Genomic DNA, 27,820 nt, shown 5'->3' with positions numbered 1-27,820 from the left:
CATGCACTATAAGTGTCGGCTAACTTCTATTGTTGGTCTTTCGCCTGTGTTATTTGATTTCTTTATTTGAGTGTTACCTCCATTTGACTTGTCTGCATAAGGCAGTCTGGAAGCACCTAACAAAGAATACACCTTGGTAGGAAAGGTTCCAAAAGTAAATAATTATGTTATGATATACTAGTGCAAAAAAGATTGCTAAAACTGCCCAAAATACTAAAAGAAAGATTACAGAGAATTTGAAAAAGGGAAAAAAAAATTGAGTTGCTAATATGTATGAATATACATTTTCAATAATAAATTATACAAAATATTTTGTTTAAACTGAATGCAAAGTAAAATTAATAGGATCAAATCAACTCTTCTCTACTATAAACACATTGGTCTTGAAACAAAATTAACACAACCAGTGAGAAAAAAAAAAGGAAATAGTTTGACAAATAAGAAATGAAAATGCTTAGTGACCACTCTGTGTTTAAGCATTTGAGTATCATACATTATTTAATTATTTAAGCCTACAGATCATTATCATATTTAAAACAAATGAACATATATAAGTATTTAAGAGTTTTAATTATTCTGGTTTGGCTGACACATTCTTTTTGTTAATTCCCAAAGCTTAATAATTTTATAATAATTGTCTAGTAAACATCATCTGCCCTATAGACCACAAGGTCTGAAAGGGGAACTTTACATACTTTTAATTTACAAATAAACATATTTTGTACTAAACATGCATTATTATAAAAAAAAAAGAATAAGCATATAGTCAGTAAATAATAACAATCAAGAAATATCATTCTTCTCTGTACATCATTATTTATCATCCCTTTAAAGCCTCACACCACAATAATATGTTTTAGCCTTTAGGGGCAAAATCTTTATAGTATCAATTCAAAGTAAAATCACACTATTAGATAGTAAGCTTCAATCACAATGAAGTTTTAAACAGCACAATTGAAAAACACAAACATAGGAATGAGCAACTCAAGTTTAACTGAACTGTAAAAATCAGAAATGAAACACACTCAGGCTTTATGCCTCAATCACACTGAATTGCACAAATAACTACACAATGACAAGTAATATAAGTCAAGTTCTAGGATTAGAACTTTGAGGGGAAATAGTTTTTACCCCTTTCAAGTGCCAACTGACCACAATAGTGTTTTGTAGCCTGCACAATGATCATATCATTAATAATATGATTATTATGATAAATATTACATATACACAAAAATTCATCAAATATCAGTAATTTCAAAATTCGTTGTCCACTTTTTTAAAGTGGAGTTTAATTTATTGAAAGTGGAGTCTTGTTTAATAAAAGTGGAGTCTTATTTAGCAAAGGTAGAAATAAGGTTTTTTAAAAATTGAATCTAGTTTGTATTTTTTTTTAAATTTTCCTTTTTTTTAAAGTGGGGCTTGATTTATGGAAATTGGAGTTAAAATTTGTTGTATTTATTGAAAATAAAGATGATTTTACAGAAAAAAAAAATTAAAAAAAATCTTTATTGTCTGTAAGGAAATTTGTTTTACAATTTGCACATTGCTTTAGAATTAAGATGATTTGTCATTATATTAATACTTTTGACTAAGCCCCTGACAAGAATGTCTAAAGCAATAATAATATGGCCAAGAGATTATACATTTTAATAGAAATATAGCTAGTTAAAGAAAGAATTTTCTGAAAAAATTAACAATTTTAAAATGTTTTTGAAATTCCTCATAGTGACCTAGTCTCTCTGAGTTGTACTTTCCCCGTCCTAAGTAAGGATAATGGAGAAGAGTAAGTTTAATGCTAGCAAATGTTACTTATAACATATTGCATGCTACAGTAACTACAAGTAAAAACTTAGGATGCTTGGTGAAACAAAGTCAGTATAAAGTAGCAATGAGATGAGTGAAGATGAATGACAAAAGGATGTCTACATTTTTTATCCAATATTCTGACATGCATTAAAGCTATTTACTTGAGAATTACAGAATGATACAACACAATGCCTGATTGGAGAAATGGGTGATCTACATGGAGAAGATGTAACTCTATTTCTCTGTAATTATTTTCCACGTTTAAAAGGAATAATTCATTTTCCCATTTGTTGATCACTTACCTGTTACGATTAAACTTCAATAATGGTTTTCTTTTAATCAGAAAATTTTATAATTTGGTATAGATAAATGTATGCCCTTTTTATATAATACAAATTAAAGTTTAAAAACTCAAAAATTAAGTTAATTTAATGGGGTCAAATCAATGATGGTATCATTAATCAGGAGAGACAGAGTTAATGAAGAAAGAACTTTCTAACATGCAAAGGAATAGCTCAAGACAGAAGGAAACAGTATTCAAGTTTAATAACTTATGCACAAGAGTGCATTTGGAGCTAATGATTTAAAAAAGAGATTATGTCTAGACTTCATTTACATTTATAGCAGCAGATTCTGATAGTGAAAACATTATATGACAATGTTTCCATGGCAAAAATATTAAAATAGAGTAATTGTCATTTTTTGAAAGTTTCTTTAATTTTGGTCGCCGTCTATGTCATTTCCACTAATTTAGAAGGTTTTAGGCAAAATCAGGCATACATATAGATTGTTTTTGGTTGTGAAAACAGTGAATCCTTTTTAGTGTGATCTGAGATTTGACAGTATTATATAGTAATTAGTATTTGAATGCAACTAAATCATTGTTTCCCCTTTGTATGTGGGTGATAAAAAAATATTAAACATTAGTCTGTCTCTAAGAAGTCATATTCTGTTTAAAAAAACTTTTCCAAAACTTAAGTTCATAATATAATTTAAATAACTGCAAGGTAGAGAAGCTAACAAGTAGCAACTAGCTAAGACTTAAACATTATTTTTACAAGCTGAATACCACAGCAGCAAAAGTATTACATCACATGCTTATAACAGAAATCCTACAGTGTTATCTGTCATCACTACCAGGATTTGAATGATGAAGTAAGCCATCTTCAGGATCATCCTTACCAACCTGTGACCGCACGTCTTCTTTAGATATAGCCTGCTTGCTCCTACTAAACAAAGATGATGTTTTCGATACTAACTTATGAAGAGATGAAACTTTTTCAGCTTTTGATGAGCTTTCATGAACAGCTTTGTCCTGTTCTTCTTTGGGAACTGCTGATCTATCCAGTAACCATGTCTTCCCTTTTGGATCTACTTCTGAGACGCTCTCATAGACTGAAACTATCTCTTCATCATGAGCCTAGAAAATAAAGTCCAATAAATAAGATATCAACATTAGCAAATGCTACTAAACAAACAATTCAACTTATATACAGAGTTTCAACTAAATAAAAAGGTAGTTTCTTTTTAAAAATCAATATCTTGGGAACAAAATAGATAGCTGCTTTTTTTCTTTTGCGTAGCAGTGTTGGGTGATTTTTCCTTATTAGATGAATATCACGTATCAATCACCAGCACTTGTCAAGATTTTATGCTGAGTTCCAAATTCATTTTTCTTATATTAGTGTACAGCTCTAATTTCCGCTGGCAAGGACAGACATAGATGGTGAAAAGAAAATCTAAATTAGCATCCGCAAATGTGCTAGATGTGGTAAAATATGTTGGTCACAGCTGGAGCTGTGTAGCCACAGGAAATACTCCATTCCTCATTAATCTTTGGACTCGATGACAAGCCTTATTATTATTATTGTTTTCTTATTTTCATCATTGCCTCAATAAATTAATATTCATGAGGATCATTATTATTATTTATACAACTTTTCTCAGTAATGTCACTGGGGGAGAGGGCACACTTTTGCACTGGGTGGCACATGACATAAAGTGGAAAAACATTTTAGAATTGATAGCAAATATATACATACAAAAAAAAAGCTTCTGCATGATTGAATACTAATTTTATTTTTGGTAAATAAAATGTAGGTTAAAATTTATATTTATCTTCAGAAAGTCAGACAGTACATTAAATGAAGGTTGAAATCCATATATATCTTCAGAAAGTCAGATAGTAGATAAAATGAAGATTAAAATCCATATGATTTGATTTTTGATTTTAGGCACATCGGCACAATTTAGGCCATGTTGTGCCTGCAGTCCCTTAAGGATTGCTCTCTCTCTAAACAACAAGTGTAATAGTTTTAAGAGCAGCAAAACACAAAAAAGCACCAATTCAGAATATGTTTATACATCATTTAGTAAAGCACATAGAGGGAAACAAAAACAGCAAGATACTTTGGTATCTTGTCTGAAAGCAAACCTGACATAGAACATTATGATCATATCCAAGGGATATAACTGTAAGAATGTGAGCTGTCCTGGACATCATGCTAATTTCATTTTTAATTGACAAAAACTGTCAAAACCTGCATTCATAACATATCCCAATATAATGCAGTTACTATGTCTAGAAATGCTTCTGCTTTCCAAACTCTACTAGCAATAATCAGAGACTAGGAGAAATATTCTTGTGTTAGTATATGTGTGTGTGTTATAATGTTCAAAACATGGGGTCCCAGAAATTATGGAAATATACACAACCTTGTTTTGTTTAGTGTAATAATTCCATCACTATCTAAAAACTACAAAAAGTGACAAATTATAAACAGAGCACTCTTCCTTGAACTGGTAACTGAAAGCAAAATAATACATGCAGCAGCATTGAACAACCTATAATGTATTATACCAATCCTGACAGCGAACTGCAAAAAAATGAAAGCTAATCCAGGAAAACTTCTTTTTCTAGCCAGCTTTTTGCTGCTAAACTGTGCAAAGGAAAGAAAAAGCATCCTGTTTTTTTTTTCCGCTATATCACACAGGTGATACAGGTGGGTCTACCTAAAGAAATTAACTTGGGCTATTCAAAGAGGATATAACTTTCATAAAGGTGAGTGCAGAGTCTACAGAGAGGTGGGTGTGTATGGGATTTACTCTGTGTAGGTGAAAATCTAAAAGCATTTGTCCTGTTCTTGGTTGAAAGATTGTCGATTGTTCTTTGCAGGGGAGGAATTTAACACTGTCCAGTTTGTCTGTCGTGGTCATTTCTTTGTACATAGCTCTGCCTGTATTTCCTAATGCTCATTGGTTGAGCCCCTCATTTTATGATTGCTGGCTGACATTTACTTGAAAATGTTATAGTTAACTGGTCTGTGTAATTGTTCCTTCTATGACCCTGTCTTTGATTGTCTGTCTGCTTTTTAATTTCTCATTATTCCTATGTGCCCAGAGATCCCTTTTTATGCATCTGTGATGTTCAAAATGGACATTCTATGGTGGGTTATGAAGAATAATGTTGTCAACTCTCTTGGACTAGATGGGCCTTGCTAGTCCACACTTGAAGAGTAGATGGTATTGACTAGAAGAGTAGATTGTGAGTCTGTGAAGACAATAGTATCTGATAGTTGCATTCTGTGGTAGAGCTTGTTTTGTACAGTCTGTAATGCAGTAATAATTGCTTCACGTCTCCATAAGGTGCATGGGTATTGTTTTTTTTCAGGCAAAACCAGGAGGAAACTAAGACCAGCATTTATGAAGGCTTGAAGGTTAATGTGTCAGCGTATATGTGGATAACTTTCTACAACTCTAATGTTATATTGTTTCTCTGGTGGATTGGTCAGATTATCTCTCAATAATTTTGTCCTAATGTTTGATTGTTTGAGAGGCATGCAAACAAAACAAACAAAAAAAAAGAAGTACTGACCCGATAGTAAAATAGTGCAACAAAAAATGACAGTGATGCTTTCAAAGAAAAGAAGATTGCTACACTGAGTAGGTTCACGCTCATATTGTGATTGTCATAAAAGAAACAGGAGCCCTCTCCATCACATCTTTTCTGCCACACAAGACAAGCCAGGTCAAACATTTTACCAAACAATATTGGACCAGGAATTGAACCTATAAAAATAAAAATAAACGAACAATTTTATTTCTTATACAGGATATAGGATAAGATTAGATAATTTTTTTTCGGCAAAACAAATGGAAATTCAGTTTGACTACAATTGTCCACCATAGCATAACTACTATAATAAGATATACAAGTTATATATGTTAAATGTGTAATAAAATGAAAAAAAAAAAGTATTTCATATACACTTCAGTTCTACATTTAAGACATTACCTAAACACCTGGCCACTATCCACTGTATTCCTAAGCCAAAAGATCTTTGATGGTCTGGAACACAGCTGAAACAAACAGAAAGTAACTTTTACTTCCAACTAACAAATAATTGAAATTATTTTGTCTCATGCTAAATATCGCTTTAAGTAGTCAGGTCAATAATTCTTTTAAGATCTCTGTCTTATACCCATTCAACATTGCATGACTAATGATAGTCAGATAAAGATCTGTTTTTTTTATATCAGTTCATAAAAGTAATGCTCATTATTAAACCAATATTAATTTTTTAATTACATCTCAGAAATTAGATATGCCTATTTAAAACAATTCATAAAAAAAAAGTGAAATAGTGAGCAAAATCTAAAGGTATATTTAAGAAACAAAAATACAAAATGTTACCCTAAACAAAGTTTGTAACACTGAGGCAACTACTAGCAATAAAATAAAATGAGTTGATTCCACTGCAGAACTCATCTAGGACTGGGCATAAAGGATGAATGCCTTAGGGTCAACTTACTGAACATTAACGAAGATGTTGAAACTAATTGAATAGGAATGATGTAAGATATTGTTATGATATATATTTTTAGTATTAGTTGGGGAAAAGTAAAGGCGGTTGGTAGTTGTGCGGCCACATGACATCCTCATTAACCGTAGACCACAGAAACAGATGTCCTTTACATCATCTGCCCTATAGACCACAAAGGGGAACTTTACTTTTATTTTTGAGTATTAATCTAGAGACCAAAAGAGTAGAGAGAATTAGACAGGAAATATGACATGTTTAGAGACGCTAGAAGGAATACAATAAAGAGGCTTAGAGAGAAGACTTGACAACCATTTTTCCATGTAAATAAATGCTTTAAAGGTTTGCTAGCATTTTTTTCAGTTAGTTGAAGAGCGTCTGAAAAGCCAAACAGTTGTGTGAACTCAGATGAAATAGAACAGTTTTGATTGGAGAATAACAATCTCAAGGCACAAAGTAATAGTAGCTTTCTTTACTTTTCTTCAACTTACCGCAGCGTGGCAGTGAGTGATGGCATGGATGTGATGAAGACAAAGACAATCATAAAGGTGAAAAGAAACAAAAAAGTTGTCAACCACTTGCACGAGTATTCACATTTTCCAAACACTCCCATGTAAGTCATGCCTTGTACAATGTCGTCATCTGTCAGGTTGTAGTTCACACATCGACAGTTGTAGTAGGTCTGGAACAATACATTGATTCTATTAAGTTCAATAATGTACAAGAATATTGTGTGGCCACCCAACAAGATCAACACCTGAGTAAGTTTGTTTTGACAGGTTTTGTGCGTTTTACAAGTTTGGAATGTTCTGTCAGAATGGAAGATTATAATATCCTAGCAGGATGGTGGTGGGCAGGGTTCGAACCTGGAACCACAGAGATAACATTCCAGAGCACATACCACATGACCAGGCAGCCATCCTTAATAGAAATGGTGGAAGAGTAACTTAAGTGCTGTCACTAAAGCATAGGTCCCCAAATTTTTCATCTCTGACAACAACTAATGTGTAAGAATTAAAGCTATATCAGATGCTTGTGAGTTACTATAGTGATACTAACCTCCATTGACTCCTTTAAATCTTGTTTAGACGTTTCCTTGTCCTGGTAATAATAAATATAAACACATGTAGTTGGGTTGTTAAATATTCAAGAAAACAAACAATGGTCTTACATTCATACAAGTTACTCTTTGCTACAAATGCATCTGACATGTGTATCATGTAACCTGGTAATACATTCATACAAGGTTCTCTTTGCTACAGTTGCATCTTACAAGTGTATTGTAACCCTAACCCTGGTCTTACACTATTGCTAAATGTTGACAGCATAAAACAAAACCCCACTGATTGAAAACACATTTTCTAGGGCTTTGTTATATAAGTAATGAGTTCCTAAGCCATTATATATAATCAAAACACAAAGTTAAAGCAACATTAAACTAAGTTATACAATTTGCTTTATCAGGACCGATATAGTTTTAAAATTTTAAGTTTTAAATGTGTCATAAAATTGCAGAATGTTGAAAACAAAAAAAATGCATTAGTTTGTTGAATTTTATCAGTAAGTATTAGGTATGGGAGGAGGTGGTGGTGAGTAAGTGATAAGCACTTGGCTTCTGAACTGAGGGGTCTTGGTTTCAAATCCAAGTAATGATTTTGGGTTTTTTAAAACACCCCTGACAACCAACTCTTAAGGGTACCTAATATTATTTGTGGAAAGTAAAGGCAGTTAAGTGAAGGCAGTTAATCATTGTGCTGGCCAAATGACACCCTTTTTAACAATAGGCCACAGAAACAGATGATATTTACATCATCTGCCCCTAAATTGCAAGGTCTCAAAGGAGCACTAAACAAGAAAAACATTAAAAATATATTTAAAGAAAAACTTATGTTAAGTGTAATTATATCAAACAGTCTCGATCAGCCATGTAATTAAATTTGTAATAGACCTCTACTAACAATAATAAATCTGAGTGATTAGAAATTTTTTTTACCAATGTTTTTGTTAAGCCCAAGTTCATGCTTTTAGCTTTCTCACTGCGCTATGATCCTATCACTTGTATGAACCAGTTGGTAAAAAAGGGGGGGGGGGCAATGAAAAGGGTATCTGGATGAATGTTACTGTGATCACTTTTTAAATGCATAAAAAAAGTTGTAAAACTTGAATTTGAACTCAGACCTCAAGCCTCTTCAAGGGGACAAATAGAACTTTTACCATCACAATGGTCAAGTACAATGTCTTGTGCAAAACTTCAACTTGATCTGAGATTGGGTGTAAGAGAAATAATGTGTACAAACTTTTTACCAGACAGACAAAGTTGATATAAGCTAAGTAAGTAAAAAAATTATAAGTAAAAGTAAATTGTTTATGATTTATGACATTAGTCATACAAACTTTTTTATCATACATTAATAATAACTCTAATAAAACTATGGCTATTAAGCATCTTGTTCAACCAACTATGACCTACTGATGTATTGTAGAAAGTACAACAATATAGATATATAGATCTATAATTATTATAAGCACAGTATAATGATAAATATAAGATAATATTAGCTTGAAGTTTAAAGACATGTAAAAAACAAATTTCAGTATTTGGTCATGACAAACAAGAAAGAGAGCCTAATTTGGTAATTATCTTTACACTGCTGGAGTCAGCAAATATTATTAGTAATTGTCTTCTTTGTAGATAATGATGTGCTTACACACCTAGAGTAGGACTTAGTGACATTATTTGTAGATTTTCAAGTCTGGAGTAAAATTGGTAATGAACATTGAAATATGTCACCTTGGAATCCTTGAACTCTCTCAAGCCAGTGCATCCTGCATAGCAGGGGGAGAAATACAGGACATTGTCTCGTCCACACATAGGAAAGTATTCTTCTTCATGACAGCCACATCCTTGATTGCAAGAGCTATCCAACACCTTACCCATGAATGTGGTATTTCTGGAATACAAACAAATTAATATGAAAGCTTTAATTATCTGGAAGCTATGATTGATTTAAGTTTGAAATATAAAGATTCTCAAGATAATGAAAGTCATCAACGATCAGAAAGTTATTCAAGAACAGAGAACTCATAGTGACAGTAGACCTATTTGTTGAGAAGAGCAGCAGTCAGTGGTCAGAGTCAGGTGACTAATAGGTAGAATCTCTGTGATCCATTGTGAACTAAGATGTTGAGCCCCAGGGATCAATGCAGAATCAACTAATACGACTCTAATTGAATATTCGTTACCAATAAAATGATTCCAATATCTAAACTCTCACACAGCCTGTGTCAATCAACTCAACTTGGCATGCAGCTCAGATATTAGACCCATTACATGTTAATCACTGACAGAGAAGGGACATAAAAAAGAGTAACTGGTCCAAACCAGGCTGTAGGATTTTACAAAATTACACATTCTGATGGAGGCTGAGACAAGAAGAATAAAACCTTGTGACGCCTAGCAAAGTTTAAAATGCTGCTGATGTTAGGGATCTTGAATTTTAATTTCTTAGGACTTCCTTGAATTTGTGACATTCTAAATGGTATTCAATCTAGCTAGGAAAGTTAACGGTGTCTGATCATTGTGGTTATCGGTTAGGAGCTTAGCCTTAGAAACAGCTGGCCTTCCCATAGTTCTCTGGTTTTTCAAAGGGATTTAACAACTTATTCCCAAGCTTCAAAAGTTGAACTGGAAAGTAGAAACAGTCTAAAATAAGTCTGTATGACTATCAGTTGTTTGCTTTGTGTGACATGTTTAAGATGTTTCTTTAGAATTGAAGTTTGTTACATCATAGCCTAAGCCTACAACAGGATGGTGTTCGAATCTGGGAACATTAATATGGCAGTCCAAAGGCCATATCACATGACCAAGCAGCCATACATCGGTTTACATCTACATGGCATTCATCTTAAAGATTTATGGCTGTAATTTTACTCGACTCTCTCTTTAATATGAACTAATGTTAGTTGTCAAGGCTTACGTGACATCCGTCTGTCCATAGGAAAGTGTCACGCCAGCAAATGGTCCAGTGTCGCACTCTATAACCAGAGCGAATGTAAGCAAGAACAGAAGAAAGGACATTACGGTGCACAACTGAAGTATCTCCCTTACTTTGAGATTATATAAATGAACAATAAAACCACCAGCAAAAGTAGCCCCACCTCCTGCAGGAATCACAGCTATCCCTGAAGAAGAAAAAAATAATAAAAAACTAATTAAATATATTTTAAACAAAATATTTTAAGTAGAAATAAAAATAAAGCGAACTGAGCTAAGACAGAAGAATGCAAGTGTTAAATGAAAGATATGTAAGTAAGTAAAACAACGCATTTAAGTGCGAAATAAAAGATATGCACTAAAAACAAAGTTTCCCCGGTGTAACAGAAAACGACGAATTAGTAGGCCCATGTGCAGGAGAAAGCAATTATATTGCGGAAGGAATAAAAAATGCCCTGGAGCATATGGAAAGGGTACGTATAGAGGAAGGAACAAAGGCACCGGCCAATGTAACCTTCTGTACAGACTCACTTTCCTGCCTGCAAGCTCTCGAGAGCCCAGATACATGGCCTACACAATTGGCAAAAACTGTGGCATGCGTAGAGCGCCTCGAAAGGGAAATATCAAGTACGTATGGTGATGCAATGGATTCCCTCACACTGTGGAATCAAAGGAAACGAGAGGGCCGACAGTTTGGCGAAGCTAGGAACGCTTCTAGACCCACCAGAGGAGCCAAAAACATACGAGAGTGCAAAAGCGAGGATTTGTGAATGGATCAAGCCCAAGTGGTACAGAAACTGGGACCTTTGTAGCACGGGACGGGAAGTCTGGAAAGTTCTCAAACACCCAAACAGAAAAGACGAGTGGTGGCAGCTAGACAGAAAGGAGCAAAGCAATCTTGGCACGATTCCGCACTGGACACTGTCCGATAGGAGCCTACTTCGCTAGGATCTGGGAAAACCATGACCCAGATGTCGACACTGCCATGCTGAAGACGAGACCGTGGAACACATCCTCTTCGAATGCAGTGTGCTCAGAAACACATTCGAAGATAAGACTAGTCTTGAAACAGAACTGGTGCATGCGGGGGTCTCGCTTTGTACGAGACAACTAAAGAACACTGCCAGATACCTGGACAATGCTATAAGGGATTAATCCCAGTAGGCTACGGATCCTTAGTGCATGGAGGCTTACAAATGTAAGTGCTAAGTAAAGGGATATGTAAGTAAAACAATGTAATTGCTAAGTGAAAGATTTAAAAAAAAAACCAAGTTAGTGCTTGGTCAAAGCAATGTGAACATGAAATAAGAAATCAAGTTAGTGCCTGGTCAAAGCAATGTGAACATTAAATAAGAAACCAAGTCAATGTGAATCAGTAATGTTACGTTTGCTAGTTTCAACCCAAAGGTATTAAGATTGTGGGTAATTATGTTTTGTACATGACAGACTGAAGAACTTTGTTGAAGAAATTATTTATGTCCAGCTACGAATAGTTTTTTTTTTTTTTTTGGACGGCCTGAGTCCATGCGTTTGAAATGGCCATAAAACATTAGAGTAAATCAAAGCAGTTGACAATTCTGATGCCAATATGACACTTTTCTTCACAGTTGGACACATATTATCATTTTTTTAGAGCTAAACATCTTTTAAAAAAATTATGCTTAGGAACGAAACTTACCTACATACAAAGCAGCTGTCCCTGCTGGCAAACCAAACTGGTATTCTATAAACTTAGGCATAAAAGTGGAGAAGCCAGATAATAAAATTCCTGCGAGTTATAGAACATTTCATTTATTAATATTTTTTAGCCATTTCATCCATAAAAGATGACTGATTTAATCAGTGCTAATTTTTTCTTTAGTGAGACCTCCTTATGTGTATGTGTATGTGCTAGCGCTTGAGTGGTGTGCTGTTCTAATTTTTGTTTAAAGCAAACATAATATCAATTAACAAGCATATACCTTGTTGACAAGTTGTTTTTATTATTGTGTGTAACTAGCTGTATATATTTATACAAATGTTTGAGTCTGTGCCCCTTTGAATAATAAAGACCAGCTAATGAAAGCTATCCAGAGAAGCTGTGGAATTGACTTTGGTCAAATAGTTTTGTTTTACATTTTTTCAAATGTTAGTTGAGTATGGAAGATTATTACATCCTAACCAAAACTCTCACGGTGTGCTGGGTTTGAACACGGGACTATTGAGATGATAGTCAAGAGCCAATGACAAACGAAGTGAACAGGCAGTAACTTTGAATACAGAGCTGGAATTACACTTCATCAAGGGAAATGACTGCATACTACGAATTTCCTAATGAAGTTATTTCCCTTGCTAGAGAGGTCTTCAAATGAAGGAAAATTTGTATTTTATGTTAGGGACTTGAAGAGCTTGACAATTCTGTTTGAAATTTACAAATCACTGAGATAGCGAGTGAAAGAATGTCCTAGCAAACAAAGAAGTTTCTAATCAGTGGTTTGGTTTATTTGGCTTGATGATCACAACATACTGAACTTGTAGGATCACAAAGTAAGAGGAGATAAACCATCATTTGAGTGTGATGGACACAGAGAATTCTATTTTCTGGTGACATCCTTCACCTTCAACTATCCCTTAGTCTGTTGGACCGTTGGGGCACCACGCATGATTTGTCGACTGTCTTTCTCCATTCCTCTCTGTCTTTTGCATTGAATAGAACCTCTTTCAATGGTGACATAAATCACTAAAAAAAAAATCTCCACGTAACATTTCTAGTAAACTACCAATGTCAAGAAGAAGCTGTACTCACCATCAGCAGCAGCTGCCAGATTGATGAACATGAATGGAACATTTGTGAGCAAAAGTTTTATGGACAGCAGACAATCTCTTAAACCTAAGCTTTGCCCAGTCACATCCTTACCCTTCATCACCTGCATTTCCTGACCCCTTTCCAGAGCATACTTTTTGGAACCTGAAACAAAGAATAGGGTTACTTAAGACAATTTAAATTTTAAAGTACACAATAAAGTAGTCTGATACAACCTATATCATATATTAGTTAAATTCTACCTTTTTTTTTTGGAGGGGGGGAAGGGTTAGGTCCCATATTATTGGACTTGATTGGCTATTTTGTTATTGCATCTTATGGTGACTACTGGAGCTTCTACCTTAGAGCAATAGAAATCCTATTTATTTACAATTCAAAAATAACTTTAAAACAATATCAGCCAAATGGAGGGTCTGACTGAAAGCCCCCCTCTGTATTCTGTGCTCAGTTTAATGTTGCAAGTAAAACCAATGGCGAATGATTATTATAACTAACACGTAGTACCCTTATAAGTCTATCGCTTCTATGTGGACACTAGGGTTTGGCAAAAAAAAAAAATATGGTCATTAAAATATTGATTTGTGAATCATTTTATTGTAATACGACATGACGATTACTTGAAATATTGGGGGCCATTAAAACTATAATTCACAACTACCTGGTAACGCTGCTGGAAAGGCAAGAAATGGAAAAGCTAGGAGCACACCAAAGACACCACTAATCAAAAAGCCGATCCACCAGGCTCCAACCCATTTGGGATTGTTATTGTCTAATCCATGTCTGCAAGTAGTTATCAAAATAATGATGTGTTAGAGAATAGATTGCTCACAGTGTCTAGTAGGGCCTACATCAATGGCATAGTTTTTAAAGGTTTACTTTTAACACTATAAGACTTTTTTTATGTTTGGATTTAAGTTAAACACAGGGACATTGCTAAGTGCTCATCTGTTATCTGTATTTCTATGTCGTATAGCATGTCAGAGCGCTATGGTCCTATCTCTTTTGTGGACTTGTGTGGGGAGAAGGTTTTCCGTGCTGCCTATAGAAGCTCAGTAAACACAGACTCTGCTCGAGTCAGGTGTCGAACCTCGAGGCCCCATCATAGGTAGCCAAGCCAAGCCAAGTTCAAGCGTACTTGGCCTCTCGACCACGCTTCCCTTGTTCTAGAGCTACAAGGATTTTGGAGGTGGAGGTTTTTGTCATTTGAAGTCTGAACTGAAACTCCTGAGTATACTCAATGGACAAGGGTTAAGTACTCAGTGGTCATCTAACTTAAGTTGTAATGGAACAGGTCAGTGTTTTAACTCATTGAGCTAGATATAACATCCTTTAAAGCCTTTGGTCCAAATAAAGCTTAAGTTAATCTCATCTGAGTTATTTATAGACTGCTGGAAATCAAAGGGAGATAAGGTTATAGTTTTCAAGTTATTGGCATCAAAAAGAAAATGAAAGATATTAAAGACCAGGTAGCAGACAATCCAAATGATTTGTGAGATTCGGGTACATCTGTTGTGGTAGATAATATATATATATATATATATATATATATATATATATATATATATATATATATATATTAAGAGCCAAAGAAAAAGATTGAGGTTTGCTGAAGTAAATAATTCTTATAATTACTTTACCAGAAGCTCAGCAACTATTAAATTTGTAAGAAAAACCTCACAATTATATATTAAACACAACAGCACACCATACATTCATATTTAAAAAACAAATGAAATTCAGTATTTATTTTTCAGACAAATATTATATTTTATAACTAAAAATATTACATTGTAGGGTCAACTGTAATCTCTGAAAAATAATTTAGAAACTCTGCACCGACCATGTAGCCAACAGCTGGTCCAATAATAGCACCAGTGTAGAAAATACCTGTGGACAAAGTAAAAATAGTAAATAAATATCTGCACACCTTCACAAACCACTTCAACTGTACTACTAGCATACATTGAAGTAGACTTATGATGCAGGGGAAATGTTTTAAAGCATAGCTTTGCATACCGTTATAAAATGAAGATTCTCTCTGCGAGACATTCTCATCAATATAAGTCACACCCAATGTGTACATAGGTATGGCCCCTAATCCATGAAGACCTTGCCCAAGAAAGAAGAAATACTTGTAATTCGACAAAGTTGACTCTGTGATGGTGGAACAAATATCTGAGACGTTGGCCAAGGGCTTGCACACAGTGTCTTCTGCATGCTCGACAATCACATAGGACCCAGAAATAAAGTGGGGCAAGGAAAATACAAATGAGCCGATTCCTAGAATAAAAATACCAATACCTGAAATGAAAAGAAAACAAAAAAAAAAAACTTGGGACTAGAGCAGCAGTAGAGCTATTGTCAATGAACAATAATAAACCATGTCAAAGAATTCAATGAATTGAGAAGCTTGTGTGGCTGTCAAACAGTATCCAAGTCAATGGACTCTATATTCAACATTCGGTTAAAGAGAAATGCTTGCTATAATCCTACTTTGGCTTGATTAAAGCTGGAGGGAGTCTGAGAGCTACATGGGAACAAATGAAGAAAGCATCTCAGAACCATGTTTAGAGGAGAGAAGCTTGAAACCCATTGCCCTATAAAGATACACAGACTTAAATGTGTCAAACTTGGAATAATAAGTATGGTTAAAGAAATTGAAACTTGACACAGTTTGTAGTTTTTGAAGCACTTGTAAATACAGAATCAAAAGATTGTATAGAGTGATATTTTTATTTAGGATTTCTGAAAAATTTAAATGCCATCAGTAGATCGCACATTAAACAGCCTCTATATAGGGTTGCCTTATTGTAAGCACCTTTTTTTTGTCACATAATACGAGTATTTGAGCCCACCTTTTCTTTTTTTTCCTCATATGTCCACAAGACAAAAATAAAAAATTTAAAAAGCGATAAATTAATTACCTAAATATCTGGGCTTATGGCCTTGCCCTCCATAGTAAGAAACTGGGATTACTAGCAGCACAAATACTATGTCGTAACAACTGGCAATCAGCCCGGATTCAGAGCTGGTCAATTCATACCGTTTCTCCACAGTCGAAATGACTGTGTTTACAAACCCATTGACAGCCATGCCCTAAAAACAATACATTTTTATAAGCAATGCCTAATTAAGGAAGCAACAAAAAAAAAAGTTTTAAAAGAAATAAAAAAAAAAGTATTTGTACCACATTCTATTTAGTGAACATTCATTTAAAAGCTGAAACTGCTCAGAAGATCTGCATTGCCCTAAAGTCATAGTTATAAAGCTATAAACACTGCTTCCATTAACCCTATAATTGTTACTAGCTTAAAACCTATTCAGCTTAGACAAGCAGATGGGTATGTCTTTAAGGGGGTTTAGCTGTATTGGTCTGCGGTGTCAGGTACTATGAGCTTGGTTTTAGGAACCCATTGCAGCTTGGAAAATACATTGTGTTCCCAGTGTCAGGATTCACTTGTGGGATATGTCTGTGTCTCTAATAGATGCTCATGTGAGAATCTAGCTATGCACACTATTGTGTTCCATTGGCACTTGCCCTTATAACTATGCAATACTGTATAGAAAACGTAACACATGTATGTTTGGGTTTACGCAATGTTTTTTTTATTTGTACAAAGCTTCTATCAACTTACTCTGTCTGTCTGGTAAAAGTTTGTACACGTTATTTAGCCAACACCCAATCTCGGATCAAGCTGAAATTTTGCAAAATTATTTCTTTTACCTGACAATCCAAGAATCAAAAACAAAACAAAAAATAACCGTTTAGTTAATTAACTATTGGTAATTAATTATTTTGTTTGGTATCTCGATGTCCGAGGCAGAGACTGATCTTGTTGTGGCGTAGAGTTCAGAGTAATGTTTCAACCCATCTTACGGCGATCGCAACCTTACATTTCGTACGGTCCCACAGGCTATAGGTCTAAGCCTATGCTAAGAACCAGGAATGCGCCCCCCCCCCCCCCCCGGATTTCAAAGATGCAAACATAGTTTAAATTTATGAAAACAGGAGCGACCTTCTGATTGTAACGATCACGAGGTATCTCACTGCAAAGCATTGTTGGAAAGACTTATGCAAGAGAACTACTAAAACGGCAGCAGATCTGAACAGAACTAGTTTATCCTGAGTCGTACAGTGGCTCTAGGTCAGGTAGATCTACAACAGATACGATTTTCTCCTTGCAACATTTACAGGAGAAGTGCAGAGAAAAACAAACAAACAACAAAAAAAAGCCCCTCTATACAATTTATATCAACTTGACCTTGACTTTTGTACATGTTATCAAAAAGTAGTCGATTTGCTGAAGAAGAAAAAAAAAGAGAGAAAATTAGCTACGCAAATAAGCTACCGGAACTAGTGTCAGCTTTTCTTTTTAAAAAAAACTCCTCCTCTAGGCCATACTCCACTAGAGCGGATGTGTTTTGGCCAAAAACACTGCTATGCATCTTCTTTTCGTTTGTAATCGCCAGCGTCTTTAATTAAATCTACGGAAGATGGAGTATATATCCACATTAGATCATATGGAAGCCTTCTTAACCTGGCTCGACTTAAAGCAACAACGAAAAGACGGAGTATCTAGTTTAGGGAACTGTTGTTCGCCAACGATATGGCACTCACCCCAATACGCAAAAAGGATTTAAAGCGGAAAGTAAATGCTTTTGCATTTTTGGTCAACAGTTCCATCCTAGAACAGGTCTCATGAAGAATGAAATTCTGGCGCAAGACGTCACAGAAGTACCCGCTTGATAAGTATTTTAAATGAAACCCTTACGGTTGTGTAGGATCAACTATTGCCAGTAACCTAAATTTAGACATTGATGTGACAAAAAGAATTGGAAAAGCTGTTGCATCGGTTGTTAATCGTAAAATGTAAAGTATTGTCGGTGAAAAATGCGAAAGAAAATGTTTGAAAAGAAACAAAACAAACTTAATAGTTGAGACTTTTAAAATCTCTTCTGTGGAGAGGCCCCATTCTTGTGCTGTAGCCCCTCGTGCCTTGCCCCAATCTGGCCCTGAGGCTGACCCTTGAAAACACTTACCTGGCAGACTCCGCACAACGTCAGAACAACCAGGAACCAACCCGCGGTTCGAAACTTCTGACAAAATTCTAGCTGGTAAGGTCCCCATCCACAAGGTCCGCCATCGTCCTCGTCTGCCGCCACTTTGGCGTCGACACTCGAGGATAGATTTCCTTCAGAAACCTTGGGACTGACCTTTGTCTTCCCTTCGTCTGCGAGCTTTTCTTGGTCTTGACCGCCATCTCTTTCTTCAGTTATTTTCTCGCTGTCGTCCGGGACAATATTTTCCTCGGGCTGTTCTTCCGTCTTTTGTTTCTTTGTTTCGACGAGTGTTGCATGCGATGATACATTCTTAATGGCACTAGACACTTTGGAAACGGTAGTAATGGCCGTCTGTGATATGTGAGCTACGATGTCCTCCATAGCGGCTCGTTATAAGTGATCTCCTTTGACATTAACTATCAAGCTTGTTTTGGGTTGTTTCTGCTGAACACACTATGACATGTACCGGTATCGATCTCCACTGTACATAGTAACGTGAATATTCTATACGACTACAGCTATTGATGAAGTCATTCGATACTGCCGAATCTAAGCAGCCGACAGCCGGAAATGATATTGTAGTTCCTCACGGCCTTTATGATGAACACCATACTATGTCTAATTTCGAAAACTGCAAACGGTTCCAGCGCCGTATCTGTGGAAATTAGATCTTTATATTTAAGTTAACTCAATTATTGCCAAACTAAACGTCTGACAATTTACGAAACATACGAGATCCTAGAATAGCATTGAACTCCCTTGATGGGAACATCTCAATATTAATCACAATTTCTGAGGACGTTATGGTAGTACCATAGTGTACCTGATATTAGGAAATGGTTCGCTTCAAGGATACAATGTATATACGGTTTCTACGCTATAGTTTCACATCTGGTCCGTATTATAGTTTAGTCTTATACTTCAAATAAATAAGAATTCACAGTGCCGTTGAACACTCAAGAGCAGGACAAGACACTTAGAAAGTCTCTGGTCATCCACTGCACCCAAACTTGTCCCCGGACGTCTTGACCAAATCTTACTTCCGGAAAAGGATGGGCTTTAGGGCGAGAGAGTGAGGTCGACGTGTTGCGCGAATCCTCCTCACTTTAATCCAAATTCCAGCGCAAGTCACTTGTCAGCCCCCCCCCCCCCCGCCCCATAAAGAATGCAAAATTTAGAATAGTGTTTAATTATTTTGTTATACATGGTGGGGAATAAAGACCTCCCAGATTTGGAGGGTGGACCGTATGGGCTGCAGTGGCAGTAGAGAGAGGAGACAGGTTTCATTCGTTAAGCTGGGCTCTACGATTTTCTGTCATTAGACCGATAACAGTTTTTCTTTTTTTTTTTCCACAAGCCCTCATAAATTGGACACGTGAACCACATCGTAACTTAGAAGCATAGAATGACAATAACCTTTAATACAATCTGTAATAGCGAGGCCTTGCTCTCGGTCGAAATGTAGCTGTACCAGAACGGAGAACAATGTTGAAAACCCATTAAAACAAATCTGTTTTTTTTTTAACATACTTTTCAAAAATATAGGCATTGTTTTCTAGATAGTTAGGTTCTTTTGGTAGATTCATTTAAAAGGTGGGAGATCTTTATGCCCCACCCTGTATTCAAATAAGGAAATAGTCTTGTCTCGCAGTATGACCATGGTTCCTCTCAAACAAAAGGGAAATAAATCAAATTATCAACATAAAGAGAACAAGCAGAAAGTGCAGTTAAAGAAAATGTTTGGGAAACACTGAATTAGGATTGTTACTAAGAGGTCATTGTTTGCTCGAGCGACGAAGATAATATTACTGGTGTAACTAATCTCCTTTTCTTTACCTAGGTTCACATCAAACTGCTCATGGTTTACATATCATCGCCTCTACATTTTCTGTTTGGACTTCGGCACTTTAGCTATTGTGAATACGTTTGACACACAGGCAACCCAAAATAAAATAAGTTAAAGAAATGAAATAATCTGGATCACTGCCAGTCGCCCCCTCCTCACTCGGCCGACTCCCCCCCCCCCCTCCGAAGGGGGGCGGACGAATTTTAGTAAAGAAATCACACAATTTGTATTCGAATTTATTAGTTATGTTAATAATAAACACCAATTATTTATATTCCCCCCAACTCCTGTATGTTGGCCGATTTGGTGGAATTGGGTAGTGGCAATGGCATCAATCCCCCCCCCCTTAATTTCTCCTCCCACTTCCGACATTTTTTTGTTTAGACTTTAGAGCATTGAATTATAATAACAAAACAAAGTTACAAAAATGCCTATTGAACAAAATGTATCACTTACAAATGAGCTTTTTTTAAAAAATGTTATTATCGAATAATTTTTTTTCAGCGGCGATCCTCAAAGCCTTAATCTAAATATGTTTAGGTATCTTATCTTTTCAAGGAACCAGTCAGTTATATTTGCAATGTAGTAAGGGCATGTAAATTCAAATTAGAATATTTTTTAAGTAAAACATTATTCAAAAGGTCCTTTTTTAAATAGAATGAATAATGAGCTGTAGACTTCAGGAGAATGCGTTTCTGCAGTTAAGTATGCAAGAAAACGCTTTTGGCGTCCCCCGAACCCCACTAGGGCAGGGGTCTCATACACGTGGCCCAGGCCCGCGAAACTATTTTGTGCGGCCTCGTCCGCGAATTAAAAAAAAATTACATAAAATTTACAATGACCACATATAAGCCGTGAAATGATTTACAACTGCACAAATCAGTAAATGAGGTGTCACTGTCGCCCACCGACCGCTTAGGCTTTCAGCAGAATCTGTGTGAACAGTGGCCTGCTTCTAACCGCTAGCGGCTAGAATCTGGCCACCATTATACCACTGCTCCGACCCTTTGGCCGCGTGTTTAATCAGGCCACGCGGCTAGCGAAACAGGAGAAAGAGAGGGAGATGGGGAGGGATGGGGTACATGTGTCAAGATTCTGTGAAGGCAAGCTTTGTTGTTAGCGAGATGATAGCAAAGGCATCACGACCATTCACTGAAGGCCAGTTTGTAAAAGAGTGTATGCTACGGGCGTGTGAAATTATCTGCCCCAAGAAAAAGAAGCTCTTCGAAGGCATAAGTTTGTCTGCGAAAACAGTTGCAAGCAGGATCACCGAGTCAGCAAAAAATGTTCAACAGAAACTGATTGCCGCTGCAAAAGACTTTGTAGCATATTCCATTGCACTGGACGAGTCTACTGGTGTAACAGACACCGCATACTGTGCCGTATTCATTCGTTGGGTCGACGAAAACTTGAACATTGTTGAAGAGCTATTGGACTTACTACCATGATAGGAACGACGACTGGACGCGACGTGTTTCAAGAACAGGAAGCTTGTATTGACAGGTGTGGGCTACCGTGGGAAAAACACTTGTTTCAGTGGCTACGGACGGTGCACCAGCAATGTGTTCAGAGAAGGTTGGTGTTGTTGGATCAATGATAGATAAATAGAATCAGCTCAGCTTGGCGGGACCTTTTGCAGCCATACTCTGCATTCTGCACCAAGAAGCATTTTGTGGCAAAAGTCTACAAATGAAGAACGTGATGGATGTTGTCGTGAAGACGGTGAACTTCATATGTGTACGGGGTCTCAACCACAGACAGTTTGTGTCATTTCTAGCTGATTTAGAAACGGAATACGGAGAGTTGCTTTATCATACGGAAGTCAGATGGTTGAGTCGTGGAAAAGTGCTGCAGAGATTTTTTTAAACTGAGATGGGAAATAACATTGTTCATGGCAATGAAAGACGGAGACATACCTCAGCTCAGTGAACCATTGTTTTGTCGGATCTTGCTTTTCTTACTGACATCACGCAACATCTCAATGCACTCAATTCACAACTACAGGGCACAAAGCAGCTGATTACCGTGATGTTTGACCACATCAAATCATTCAGATGCAAGCTGATTTTGTTGGCCACTCAGCTGGCAGATGGAAACCTGGCTAATTTGTCATTTCTACAGAGCATTACGGTTGAACCACAGCGCCTGAAAGACTACGTAGACATCCTCTCCAGACTAATTGGAAGATTTTGAACACCGCTTTCATCAATTCACTGCTCTCGAACCACAGTTTTTCCTTGTTGCCACTCCGTTCGCAGTTGACGTGAAAAACGTTCCAGAGAAACTCCAGATGGAACTAGGCTACTGGACGCAGTGTGACACTGTTCTGAAGCAAAAATACGCTGATGTTGGCGTTCCAAATTTCTACCAGTTTCTTCTCAGAGACAAGTTTACAAACTTATTCTGCGCAGCTACTAGAATTCTAGCGATGTTTGGGAGTACGTACGTTTGCCAACAGTCTATCTCCAGAATGAAGATCAACAAAACAGCATTACGATCAAGACTGACTCATGAGCATCTGAGAGCAACTTGCGGCTTGCCACTACACGGGACTTCAGACATAACGTCGATGGTCTGGTCTCTGCCAAACGCTCTCAGCTGAGTGGACAGAAACATGAGTGACGAGCCATCTGCAGTAAGCCTAGTAATTGTAGTTTTTTTTTTATTTTTTTTTGGGGGGGGGGGGAACTACAGTTTCTCCTTTTTTTTAGTGACAGAGACAACGTCAACTTATTGTGATAAACTAAACTGCCAGTGCACGTATAAACTACACTAAATGTAATTAATAATTATAAAAACTTTACTTTAGCATTTAACTGCAGTGACAGTAGTGTTTGTAAAATTTAATGAAAAAACATTCTCTTTTCGTGGTGCGGCCCGCTGACTGATTATTACTTTCCACTGTGGCCCACATGCTGATATGCACCCCTGCACTAGGGGAACTTTCAGTGCTCCCCAAGACCGCGTAGCTGTCAAGAGGCCTCAACATGACTGTTTTTTTTTTATTTTTTGCTTGCTTTGTTGTTTTTTTTTTTGCCGAAGGTTAAGAAACACTGTTTTTTTTAATTAATATATATATATATATATATATATATATATATATATATATATATATATATATATATATATATATAAATATATATATGCTGTACGCGAGTTTATGCATAGGATTAGGGTTTACTGGGCGTTAGGGTTAGGAAATAAATCGCCCCCCCCCCCCCCACTCCAAAGTTCTGGATCCTCTAGTGGTTAGAATACACATGGTGAATATGGATATTTAAGAGTCAAGCGCGGAGGATTCTAACCAAGGACTATATGATATTTTGGCATCATTTGCAGCTAGGATGCACGGGCCGCACGGGTAAACTTAGGCCTACCCACGTGTACAGAAAATTGTTCAAGTTTTTTTTTTTTTTTAATTTCATGAAACAAGTATTTACAGTGAACTTAATATCGTATAGGTAGCCTATTGGGGGGGGGGGGGGGGACGCGAGGGGTCTCCAGTTCTTTTCTTTAATATTCTCTGTAATAAAAAAGTTGAGGCTACGACTTTGAGTCATAGGTTGCAACTTGCACCCCCCTGCACAAAAACTCTGCGGGCGCCCATGCACCTCTCTCTCTATATATATTCGTGAGTTGTCTCAGTCACTTGAAGTTTTCTCTTTAGGCCCAATATTTAAAGTCTGAGGGGAAAAAACACTTTTACCAAAACATCTGTAAATCTTTTTAATTAGAATAAACAATAATACTTTACATGAATACTATTTCATTTCATCTCAAAAAAAAAATAAAAAAATTAATCTGTGGTTAGGTAGCGCAAGGGGCTGCAACGGGTGAAACACCCGCAGAGTTTGAGTGACGTTCAAAGGTTTAATAACGAAGTAACCCCTCTGCCAAGCTTCCCACACTAGTGAAGGGCTTAATTTTTGTTTTAAACTATTTATTCTTTTATTGACAATGTTTGATCTAATCAGTAGGTGTATTTACAACTTTTAAAAAATAAATAATGTTATAAATATTTATTTAAGAATTTACATTTTCAATAATTATTAGTCCAATACCATTTTTTTTTCTTTTTATAAATATACATAATTTCTAACTATTTATACTATATATGGCTATAGGAAATTCCCTGAATCTATTTGTGAAGATTAAGTAGCGCTAGAAATGACCGTTGACGTTTGGAATAGATCTAAACTTTTCCATTAACAATCTATGATGTTAGTAATTTAAATAATATTGCCAATGATGAAAGGTAATAAAAAAATGTTATATATAACTAAATGTTATTTATGTATGATATATATATATATATATATATATATATAGTCTATTGCTAAAAATAGCACAGATTTATAATAGCTATCTAGCTATGAACAAATGTTATTTAAAGATATAGAGCTGTGGATTTTCCCGTTTTCCAGTGTACTTGCTCTGCTATGATTGTATTAATAAATACCAGGTGACCGAGCTTCGCTCATTTAAATAATTTGTTGAGGAAATATATTGACTTATTTTGGATTGGGTAAAGACTCAATTCGAAAAGTTGCTTTCGTGTTCTTTTAGTTAAAAATGTCATTGTACATGGCGATTAGAAAAGAAAGTCTCAAGTCTCCATACAGAACAGGCATATATAGCCACTAGAACGTAATCATCTTTTTTTTGAGATAACGTCTGTATTTTATAAGATTCAATCTAGAAAGCCGCAGCTCACGTCGAGTCGTTTACATTGCCTAAAAGTATTGGGCTATTATTGTCTTGGAAGAAAGTCTTTTTGCAGTGCATTTGCAGTGACATTAATATTGCAATTAGTAGCCTATATTCATTAAGTCTTTAGTATGAAACATAAAGTGAAGCAAAATCTCTAGGTTAAAGGGTAAAACATAGGATAAAACATGCACTTTATAGCAGAGTAACGTGGCACATTTTTCAAATACACTTAAAGACGTTGTGTTAGTATCACTGGCGTATCCAGGGGAGCGGTAGGGGCGATCGCCCCCCCCCCCCCCCCAACTCGGCCGACCCTTCTCCGAAGGGGGAGGCGCGGACGAATTTTAGTAAAGAAATCCCACAATTTTTATACGAATTTAATACTTATGTTAATAAAATATACTAATTATTTATATTTCAACCTATTTTTAGATTATTTCACCCCCCTTCTTATGTTGGCCGATATCAATCCCCCCCTCACCACCATAAACTTTCCAGTGTGTGTGTGTGGAGGGGGGCGGTCCAATTTATTTGTAGAAATCAGAAATTTTATTAGAATTAAAAATAAATAAAAGCTTTGTTTCTCAACCTTTGGCGAAAACGCTTAGAGTAAGGGTTTACTGGGCGTTAGGGTTAGGGTTTGGAAAAAAATCGCCCCCCCCCTCCAAAGTTCTAGATCCGCTAGTGATCTGGATCCTTCTATCCTCTTTCCTTGATACAAGTCTCCAGAAGGTTTATTAAAAATCACATGATGAAATTTGTGAATTCTGATTCGCAATTTTAAAATAAAGCTTGGGAAGAATTAGTTACAACTAACTTACAACTATATTCTCCATGGGGCATCAATGCGTTTTTTTTTTAAAAGTCTTTCTTATTATGTTCGAAACATTACTTAAGACTAGTTATAATGACAATAATGTCTAATTCCTATAGACATTTATTGGAGAGTATACAGTAAATTTAGCTAATTCCTAGGTCTTTCCTGATTTTTTGCATCCAAAGTGCTGCGGAAGCATTACAAATTTGAAAATGCAACCCTTTTAGTTCATTAGGCCTACCTATTTTTCTATAATTAATTGACTATCCAAGAACACGATTTTCAGTATCGTTGTAGGTTATAACGGAGCTAATAATTCTTGATGAATAATCTTCTCATATTATAAATTACAGACGTTCCTTAAAAAAAATGATAACGTCCTATGCACACAGCATCCATGCGTTACGTAGTTGTGCATGTTTTCATGGCTGATTCAGGCAACCCATCCGATTCTCTAATGACACTATGAAAGAAGGGACACTTACACGAATGTTGAATAAATAATATGCTTTTATTTTATTAGGGCGTGGTTTTTGTATTTGTATTATGAATCAAATCGATCTAGCAGAATAATTTTGTCTAAAACATTGGCGGGTAAAAAGTGATACCAGGAACTAGATCTAGTCTAGATCTAGATTCTAGATCTACAATCTAGATATAGATCTACATCTGATCTAGTAGATATAGATAGGCTATATAAAGTACTAGACATATGTTACCCGCGACCCGCGGGTCTTTATTAGCGCATTACTTTCGATATATTTACTGAGAGTGTTTTGTAAGCAATTAAACGAAATAATAATGTAATAAGTAAAGCGAATGTGTCAATGTAAAAATAGTGTGAATAATGCTATCAAATCAAAATAGCTAATAGTCTTAAATCCATTTTTTTTAAAATTAAAACATTTGCTTTTGAATAATCTAGTGGATTGGATTTAGATTATGTTAAACGTAGCTAATGATCCTTTCACGTTATTTCAGTTTCGCTACGAAAATAAAATTAGTTTTGCGAAAATGGTTTACCCAAAGTCGATACATTCTTATCTATTAAAAACGAAAAGAGCGATAGCTTTGTTAAATAAATGGGATTATAAAGTGAACAATTAAACGAAATAATTTTTAGTACGCGATTCATGAATGAATATAGATCTAGGCCTATCTCAACTCGGCTTCGCAGCTTTCGTAAACGAATGTAGCTTTAGAAAACCAAATTTGAATGTTTATTTGATCAAAATATGAAATGAATGGACTTTAATTAATATATTTATGTGTTAAAGTATAAAACTATCTGTGCGAAGAGAAGTTTTATCATCTTAGAGTTGGATTAGAGTTTTAGATCTAGGGATGGGATTATAAAGTAAACAATGCTTTTGAAACACAAAATTGAAGATTAATTTTATTATATAATGAAATCAATGGATCTTCTTTTGTATTTTCATGTGTCAAAGTAAAAAAATATCTGCGCAAAGTGTATTTCTTAAAATTAGATCTAGGTCTAAATCCTTTCTATCTTTTCTCATGTCAACATTGTAGACATGGCCTAGATCCATAAAATACTATAGCTGTAATAGAGTCGGACAACTTTATTTTTTTTGAGGGTCTTAAGTTTGTTTTAGGGCTACAATACATACACTACGGTCTAAGTTGGTACCCAAGGAACATTCCTGCCTAGTTTTATCAAGATTGGTCAAGCGGTTTTGATGTCTATAAGTAACATACATACATACATACCCCTCACATTCTACTTTATAATATAGATATTCACTATAGATTTAGATCTAGATCGATCATCTAGAATCTAGATCTACTGTTATTTGAAAAGAATTTCTCACTGTTTAAATTGTAGATTTACTTCAGCTTGACGGTGCATATGTAAATGTGTGTGATAGTCATATGGATCTACTTAGGTTGTACTTACTTGACGAAAGTCAAATTTGTGAAATTATGTTTATTTTTGACTAAA

General features: G+C 35.7%; 1 protein-coding gene across 1 annotated transcript; it reads right to left on the bottom strand.

Annotated features, from left to right (window-relative positions):
* Positions 1-454: 454 nt before the first annotated feature.
* LOC106062919 (solute carrier organic anion transporter family member 4A1-like) lies at positions 455-27,820 on the bottom strand. Its single transcript, XM_056014884.1, has 15 exons — positions 27,690-27,820; positions 18,464-19,139; positions 16,348-16,519; positions 15,440-15,724; positions 15,211-15,310; positions 14,082-14,203; positions 13,406-13,567; positions 12,299-12,388; positions 10,604-10,808; positions 9,418-9,577; positions 7,686-7,727; positions 7,118-7,308; positions 6,101-6,165; positions 5,681-5,874; positions 455-3,226 (listed from the first exon to the last, which is right to left on the bottom strand). The coding sequence occupies exons 2-15, from the start codon at positions 18,863-18,865 to the stop codon at positions 2,927-2,929; spliced, it is 2,490 nt and encodes an 829-aa protein (XP_055870859.1). The 5' UTR covers positions 18,866-19,139; positions 27,690-27,820; the 3' UTR covers positions 455-2,926.

This window comes from Biomphalaria glabrata, chromosome 17 (genome assembly GCF_947242115.1).
Source record: "Biomphalaria glabrata chromosome 17, xgBioGlab47.1, whole genome shotgun sequence".
In the NCBI taxonomy this organism is placed as follows: Eukaryota; Metazoa; Mollusca; class Gastropoda; family Planorbidae; genus Biomphalaria; species Biomphalaria glabrata.
This window is presented reverse-complemented; position numbering and strand designations above follow the sequence as displayed.

What these genes read in the sequence shown, in the direction of transcription:
- LOC106062919 (XM_056014884.1), bottom strand. Translation starts at nt 18,865, where the DNA reads ATGGAGGACATCGTAGCTCACATATCACAGACGGCCATTACTACCGTT. An exon ending in GAGAGTTCAAGGATTCCAAG is followed by an intron (nt 7,728 to 9,417) that starts GTGACATATTTC and finishes TATTATTACCAG; the next exon opens with GACAAGGAAACGTCTAAACA. An exon ending in ATTTAAAGGAGTCAATGGAG is followed by an intron (nt 7,309 to 7,685) that starts GTTAGTATCACT and finishes GTATTGTTCCAG; the next exon opens with ACCTACTACAACTGTCGATG.